Source organism: Lathyrus oleraceus, chromosome 2, assembly GCF_024323335.1.
Source record: "Lathyrus oleraceus cultivar Zhongwan6 chromosome 2, CAAS_Psat_ZW6_1.0, whole genome shotgun sequence".
Taxonomy (NCBI): domain Eukaryota; kingdom Viridiplantae; phylum Streptophyta; class Magnoliopsida; order Fabales; family Fabaceae; genus Lathyrus; species Lathyrus oleraceus.
Window position 1 is genome coordinate 299,317,226 of NC_066580.1, and position 8,911 is coordinate 299,326,136.

The 8,911-nt window shown below is 38.1% G+C and overlaps 1 protein-coding gene across 1 annotated transcript; it reads right to left on the minus strand.

Annotated features, from left to right (window-relative positions):
- Positions 1-1,894: 1,894 nt before the first annotated feature.
- On the minus strand, positions 1,895-2,506 carry LOC127122972 (uncharacterized). The gene has a single exon (XM_051053244.1). It carries the CDS (start codon positions 2,504-2,506, stop codon positions 1,895-1,897), a length of 612 nt encoding a protein of 203 aa, XP_050909201.1.
- Positions 2,507-8,911: the final 6,405 nt, after the last annotated feature.

Genomic DNA, 8,911 nt, shown 5'->3' on the forward strand with positions numbered 1-8,911 from the left:
ATCTTATCCCTCAAAAGAGGTCGGAATCAATAAATCGACATTGGTTGTCCCTCACCCACAGAGACACGAGGTAGTCACAACCCGTCCAATCAATCAAACAAATGTCACACGATTTGTTCCATCAAGATCAAAATCAAAAGAGATGAAAGCCCCCTAAGTCGAAACTTGAGAACAAGTGACTTAGACAAAAATTGAGGCATCCCTGTGGATTACAAATCAGAGTTAATCCAGCAAGAATAGGGAAATGAAAGAATGAATCAACAAAGAGGAATAATGAGAAAATCCTCAACAAGAACAAAATCGTGTGGCTACAAACCAAATAGAAGGTGCATGACTGCCACTCTAAAAACCTCGTGGGTTCATTTTCACCCCCAAATCCCTTTTGAAGGGCGAGCGCTTGTACCGAACTAGCTGAACATAGGACTGAAGAACATCACCAAGAGTGGATGGGTTAGAATAGGTTTCGAGCCATAAATTCTTTTTTCTGAAAACCGTGAACCAGGACACGTTACAACCCTCAAAAGACATAATTGAAGCAGTGTTTATTTTGAAAGCGTACTATAGTCAGTACAATCGTGTTAAAACTGACTCCTTAATGATTTGCTTATCATTTGTGTTGGTATCGATATGACATTCTCATTAGTGATTCATTCACTATATGTCATAATTCCATGTGGACGTAATGGGATTTCAAAACTTGCGTAAACATGACATTGGCATTATCATTTCTAAAATGAACTTGTCGTACTCGTGGGTAAGCATCTGGCATCCAGAAATCTTCCATGATGAACATGAATTGAGGAACTTGATGATTCAAAAATGAATAACGCCCGAGACCTCCGTTGAGCAGGGGCAAGCCACTTCAGTTGATGATTCAAAAGTGAAGAATGCCTGAGACCTCCATGGAGTAGAGGAAAATCATCTTGACTAATGATTCAAAAGTGTAGAACGCCTGAGACCTCCGTCGAGCAGGGGCGAGCCACTTATTTTAATCATACTAAGAGCAGAATGTTTAAAGACTCTGTTGAGCAGAAAGATAAGACTGCTTCAAGATCTAGTCGATCCGAGGCAGTCACGTCGAGAAATTTCTACAAGATCCAGTCGATCAGAGGCAATCACGTCAAGAAATATCTTCAAGATCTAGTCGATCAGAAGCAATCACGTCGAGAAATCTCTACAAGATTCAGTCGATCAAAAGTAGTTATGTCGAGATTCGATAAATCTCTCTGAAGACCAGTTAGACATGGGCATTCCCTCGAAGATCAGCCAGCCAAAGGCACAACTACTTCAAGGCTTGTACTGGGGAAGGCTACCCCAAGAGCAGAAGAAGTCAATCTCTCTAAGACGGTTAATAAGAGGAATGCAGTTCCAAGACACTGGGACTTATCGGATTTAGATAATCTATGACAAAGTCACTTCATAACTGATGACAGGGGAAATCTGTGCAGATACCCAACAGACTGGGGCAAGACTGTCCAGATAGAGGAAGTCCCTTTCCTGCTTGCGAAGGTTCTTCAGGCCAAGCCTAGGGCATCAGAGGATCCAGCTGTACCCAGTAATTCTCCCGCAGTATATGGATGTCGGGAAGTCATGTTAGCCCACACCCTGTAAATCAGGAGCCTTGTAACTCAAGCAGATGTGCCTCTATTTAGGGTACACCATGCCCAAACTTGGGGCACCCGTAAACCATCATATCATTGCATCAACCTGGCATGTATAATTCATATCATTTCATGCATATCATCTGATATAATCATGAAGCTCTCTAACAAGAAAGAAGCAAGCCCAAAACTCTCTTAGCACTACTCAATATCCCGTTTCTGTTGGCGCCTTCCTCGAATCCAACCCAGTGGATAAGCCCTTTTCCAATACTTCATCAAAAGTTCAGTTCAAGTCAGAAAATCAGTTGTAAGCCCAGTTTTGTTGGCCAAACCACCCCCGAAGGTCCGTTTTGTTGACAATCCCCCAAGCCCAAATCTTTGCATTTGGCCCTTCCGCCTATCAAGCCCAAGTCTTTGCATTTGGCCCTTCTATCCTCCAAGCCCAAGTCTTCGCATTTGGCCTCTCCATCTATCAATCCCAAGTCTTTGCATTTGGCCCTTCTATCCTCCAAGCCTAAGTCTTCGCATTTGGCATCTCCGCCTATCAAGCCCAAGTCTTTGCATTTGGCCTTTCTATCCCCCAAGCCTAAATCTTCGCATTTGGCCTCTCCGCCTATCAAGCCCAAGTCTTTGCATTTGGCCTTTCTATCCCCCAATCCCAAATCTTCGCATTTGGTCTCTCCGCCTATCAAGCCCAAGTCTTTGCATTTGGCCTTTCTATCCCCCAAACCCAAATCTTTGCATTTGGCCTCTCCACCTATCAAGCCCAAGTCTTTGCATTTGGCCTTTCTATCCCCCAAGCCCAAATCTTCGCATTTGGCCTCACCGCCTATCAAGCCCAAGTCTTTGCATTTGGCCTTTCTATCCCCCAAGCCTAAGTCTTCGTACTTGGCCTCTCCACTCATCAAGCCCAAACTTTGTGTTGGCCACCCTTCCCATTTCCCTGGCTTTGTCAAACATACATAATATCAGACCTTCCTGTGTGTCTTTGCAATTTTGTATTATGTTTGGCTAATCCTTTCTACACCCCTTTCCCCGGTAGTGTCGAACATACATAATATCAGACCTTCCTGTGTGTCTTTGCAATTTGTATTATGTTTGACCAATCCCTGCGATCCATTTCCCCAACAGTGTTGAGCATACATAATATCAGACCTTCCTGTGTGTATTTGCAATTTGTATTATGTTTGACCAATCCTTTCACCCCAGTTCTTCGGTAGTGTCAAATATACATAGTATCAGACCTTCCTGTATGTCTTTATAATTTTTATTATGTTTGACCAATCCTTGTATCCTTTTCCCCAGTTGTGTCAAACATACATAATATCAGACCTTCCTGTGTGTCTTTGCAATTTGAATTATGTTTGACCAATCCTTTCTACCTATTTCCCCGACACTGTTAAACACAAATACTATCAGACCTTCCTGTGTGTCTTTGTAAATTTGAATATCTCTAACCAGTCCCTCCGTGTGAGTCTGAACTTTGTGGTTAATATTCACCACCTCCTTGAAATACCGGACGGTGTTTAGGCCTTCCTTCCTTCATTTTCTGAGAACCCAGTACATGATGGGTCTATCCACCTCCTGTCTTCATCAACCGCCACATCAAAGTCCAGGTTCCACCTGGCAAATCATTCTTTCCAATATCCTTCACCCCTTTCTCCCCAACGGAAAATTGTTCTCAGCGCTTGCTAGAGAGTTTTGAAAAAACGAATAGAAAAAATGAAAAGCTTGTTAATAAAAAAAACAGAGAGCTTGGTGAAGAAAAAGGAGTTTAATCATATTACATCATCATATTGCATCATCATCATGTATCCCTAACCTTTCATAAATATCCATTGACCAGATAATACACTTAAATCCCCAGCAGCTGCCTTGCACAAAAGCTAGTTTGTTCATCCTATATCTCAGTGAAGAATTTCTTCGTGACCTATCTTCACATTTCATTTGTTCTTGGTGGGAAAATTTTCTGATATTTTGGTATTTAATCCTCTCCTACCTTGAATGCCCAGAAGTTATTACCATCCATACATTCAGGTTTGAGAAGATTAAATAGGGGCAGCTGTCATACCCCAAAATTCACCCTACCATTCACAAAGTTCATCTAGGTCACTAACCTTAATCATATGCATAGCCTTACAGACATTTCATTACATCTGCATATGCATTGGTCTAATACAAGAGGACATGTACCTTAAATTCTGAGCTTTGTGCATTTAGTGGAAGCTAAGGTTTCTCTGCAACTAAAGATGGATCAATTGCTATCCAACCCTAATTGAAGGCATCTCTTGATGCTTGTGTATCGCGCTCATCATTGAGGATTTAGCTATGACCTCTTGATGAAGCAAAACCCTAGATTGGTATCCTCACTTGATCTGGTATCCCTAAACCCTGATTCATGGTTATCACTCCTTGTGTGTGTCCCTGACCACCTTTCATTGATCTATCATCATTCCATGGTGTGAATGTCACTTGCTTGGCTAAGACCCAAGCTAGGCCCATTTGTTCACAATCTTTGGTTTAAGTTCAAGACCATGGAATATCATTTGATGATTTTCGTATTCCTAGGCTAGGGTTCATTCATGTTTTATTTGGTCCCATTTCATCTGGTCAATACAACTGCATGCCATTGTCTTCGATTGGTGTTAGGTCATGACCCATTTTGGTCCTTGTCAAGGCCTAATTGGGTTCATTTAAATGTATTTGTGTCATTTTTTCATGTTTCATTTTGGGGGTCTTTGGTTTAATTTTGTTCAAATCATGATCATGGTCAATTCAATTCAAGATTAGGGGTTCATTCGAACGTGCCTTGTGTCGTTGTTTCTTGGTTTATTCGTATATCTTTGGTTTGATTTAATTTAAGTCATAATCCATTCCTATTCAAGATACTTGATGAAATCCCATAAAGTCACGCAAGATTCAATTGCGTTCAAATATATCAATACCATTACATGAAGAAAAAGCTACAATTTTGCCAATTGACCAAAGTCAACCATATGACCATTGACACTTTCCATGTCCTAACTCATGTTCATGTTCACTTTTAACCATGTTCATTATAAAGTCCACTTCTTTATTTTGTTCATTTTCATTTTAGACCATATTCATCTTTCACATTCTAAACCATTTTTATCCTGTACCATACATAAACCAATTCTATTTCAATGTGTGTAATCGACCACTCAATTTCTCTTCAAACCATACAATGTTGTATTAAAACATTAGTTCAAATTACCATATAAGTCATACATTCACTTTTCCATTTCTATTATCCTGTAACCATCAAATTTCAAATTCAACCATACATACATTCTTTTTCAATTTCATAAACAAATATATCCAACAATGATGAGCATTTCAATTCCATAAACCATAATACATTCACATTTCCATGTTAATTACATCCAATTATAAACCATAACAATATATGTGTCAACATAAACATTACAAAAAAGTATCCGAAGTTACAAGATTGCATTCCAATCCACAAGCCAAACCAATGTCCATTCATAGCCTTGCATTTCCAAGTAGTTCTTGCATCATGAACCAATAACAAAACTGTATGCTTGAATTTCCGTCCATGAACCAATTGCAAAATCAATACATGAATCAACACATAGCCATACAATCCATTTCATATTCAAACTAGCCATGACCTAACCTAACCTATACATGACATGAAACATTAACAACACCCAGAAACAATTACACACGGTCCTAATACAAAACCAATCTATCATTTTCTTGCAACCATGGGCCTACCAGCAGTATTCGGCTAGCTTGCGGCAAGCCGTTAACCCGCACCAAGACTCCCAAGCCATGAATAAGAACAAATATACCATAAACGTAAGGAATCGGTCCAGCATAACCTGCACGAAAGGAAACACTCAAAAACTTCAACCAATTTTCGAAACCTCAATCAAATAATCGAATCGCCACCGTTCATCAATAGAAACAAACGGTTGAAAACCGACTTTCACTGCCTCCACCTCAACAGAACTGAACTTTTTTTCAACTTCAATCACATAACAGAAAGGAATCGACAATACTCCAATGACCCCTTCAAACCCTCCCCATTCTCCAACTCACTTCAATAACCTGCATAAAGAAAACCAACCACCGCTGGCGGAAATTCAAAAAAACCCGAAAAGCCTCACCCATAACAAACAGAACAAAACCAATATTCACTTAACCTATTTAAATTACAATATAATTGAACCTGGCTGAAAATCTCCGCAATCACCAGAAAAAATAACTTAGCCAAGCATCATTAAAAATGAGCATGAAGCAATGCACATGGTACACACCATCACAAGCTGCAGCGAAGGCACAACTGCAACAAAGCCAAACACCGTCGAACTGCATACGGGACAAAATGACCTGTAAAAGCCACGAGTGGAAGGTTCAAAAAATGCAGCGAATGACCAACCATGATAAACCTGCACTGGTCGATCCAATAACATGCGAGAACCACGCAGCGGCAAGCCGACCACACATAAAACCAAAGCCAAATTGCAAAACCTTACCAGTAAAGTCCCATTCAAAAACTTCAAGTCCACTTTCAAACCTGTTAAGCCCATTTGTGGTAAAGGGTGCTACCCGTAGAAACTGGGACACCAGATGAGATACCATCTAAGGTGACAACCTGATTGGAATATCACTACGATAGCTTTTAGTGCTAGTGGCTATATTCCTGTTGTTGTCTGGTTCTGCAGCTAGCCCGGTTCCCTCGATCAAAGATGAGCTAAGCGATACTGCATCAACAAAAAAAGGATTAAGTGTAGTTCCAAAAAAAGTATTAATTCTAACTTGTTCACATGAGTTTGGGAAAGTCAGAAATAACAGGTTTTCAGTTTTTCACTCATACCCAAATACGTTCAAATGGCATTTTAATTGGATGAGGCCTGGAGCTTATTTCACCAACTAACTTCAACCCAGAGTTTCGATCGATATAACAATTCTCACTCAAGGTCATCTGCAAGAAAACCATAAGCGAAAGGTTAAAAGGCCAAGTTAACAAAGTAATCAAACCAATTTCCCAACTGTTATTAAATGACAGGCTACCCGAACTGACCTTGAGGAACAACCTGCCCGAATCGATTAGGCTAAGCTCTCTAAATAAGCCCTCCAAGCCTCATTCTGGGGGGGATTTTTCATTTCGGAATTTTTTCTACTCCATTCTTGAACCTTCTGTTTGACTTTTGCAATCGTCTATTTCTGTCATACCCCAATTTTGTCCGGGTAAGGAAAAAGCTTTCACCAGCATTCACTACAAGATGTTATAGGGCATAAGCTTTATCTTAGGGTTTCTCAACCCTTAGTGACAGCAAATCGTCAGTGACATTTTCATCTGTTAATATCCTTAAGAAGACACCTGTTGCATTTGTCTATTATGACTATTAACTGAAGCATGGGATAGTATGTGCACTTTGGGATTTTTTTGGTTAACAAGGCCCATTTTGGTTTATCCATGAGAACTCTTGGTTTTAAAAAGGTGCATTCACATAAACATGTCCATGATTAATATTGTAAAGTGTGGTTCAAATCTTTTTACATCACTGATCCAAAGTCCATTTGATTATCAATAAGTATTAAGAGACATGATTATTTTTATGATCACTTGTTATTAAGCTCATTTTCACATTTCAAATATATGTGCCAAATTTCTAAACCATTCATAAATCCTTAAACTAAATTTGCATTTTTTTTAAGTATGCGTGTGTTAGTTTAGATCAAGTCACCATATGTATGTATATGTGTTGGTTTTGTGATTAAGGTTGAGATTGCAATATTTGTGGCATGTTTTATTTTAGACCTTTTGTCACATTTTATTTTGGTTAACGTTAATGTGCTAAAGTTGACCAAGTTGAAAATCCAATTAAATTGCATTATGGCCCAATCCATTTTCAGTTTGAGATATAGTTTAAGCATTTTTTATTAACACAATTAAAATGTTAAGGCAAGGTTTAAAATGTTAAAATGATTAATTGCATAATTAGATTCATAATCCAAAAGTTCACATAATAATCCAAAGGTTCACATAATAATCCAAAAGTTCATATATTAATTCCTAAAAGTTACATATTTAATCCAAAAGCCAATGCATAATCCAAAACGTCACAAACAGTAAAAAAACACTTATACATTATCCAAAAAAGTTCTATGTAACATCAAAACAACTTTAAAAAAAAATTGAATTTAGTTGCAAATCTAGCAGGTCAAGCAGCAAACTTGCAAAGACATTTCCAAAACTCTGTTGAACTCACAACGCCCCCAATTCCAACCTCCAAAGCAGGTGCAGAACTTCCCTTTCAATCAACATCTCTTCACCTTTTTACAAACCTGCAAAACCAACTCAGAGATTAAAAAGGCTTATCAAATAAGCGCTTATGGAAAACTGAAAAATAATTGATAAAAGGCTCAGATTAATGTTTTGCACAAGAGATCATAATGAACACTAATCCAAACAACTCTAAATCCACAAAATAATAATCCCATAAAATATGGAAAAGATAACCTAACAAGTTATCTCAAGAACAAAGAATCCATCATATATATATATATAATTAATATATATATATATATTATATATATATATATATATATATATATATATATATTATATATATATATATAATATATATATATATATATATATATATAATATATATAATATATATATATATATATATATATATATATATATATCAAACAGAGATTAACAGTAAGAACACGGTTTTTTCCTAAAATAAAAGGAGAAGAAATCAAAAAATATTTTTAACAGTAAACATGTAACACTCAAAAGAACAACAGAGGAGCATCCAAAGGCAAAGAAATAGAGGGAGACGAAGAGTATTAAAAGGGAGAAAGAGACTTATCTGAAGCACGGTGGAGGAACTTATCATCGCCGATGACGCAAATCAAGTAGTTCTTTTCTCTCCTTTCCTTTCTTGAAACCCATATGCTTTTTGTTCGTCACTGCAAAACAAACAAAACCCCTGTATTAATTTCTCATAATCATGATTATTAAAACTTAAATCTCAAAATTAGGGTTAGGTTTTTTTGATAGTTTTCTTACTGCGCCGTATCGAACCCATTAGTGGTTGCCATGATTGCTTGACGTTGAGAACGAACAGAGATTTGAACCTCCGTTTTGAGGGGGGCCTCGATCCGGCCATTTAAGAAAGATTTTTAAAAAAACAAGGCCGAATTTGGATTCAGAAGCAAAAAAGAGGTGGGGGTATGTGTTTGGATTTTTAGGTTTAAGGTTGAGGGTCGCCAGAGAAAAAGGCGGCGCCGCCGTGGTCGGC

What these genes read in the sequence shown, in the direction of transcription:
- LOC127122972 (XM_051053244.1), bottom strand. Translation starts at nt 2,506, where the DNA reads ATGAGTGGAGAGGCCAAGTACGAAGACTTAGGCTTGGGGGATAGAAAG.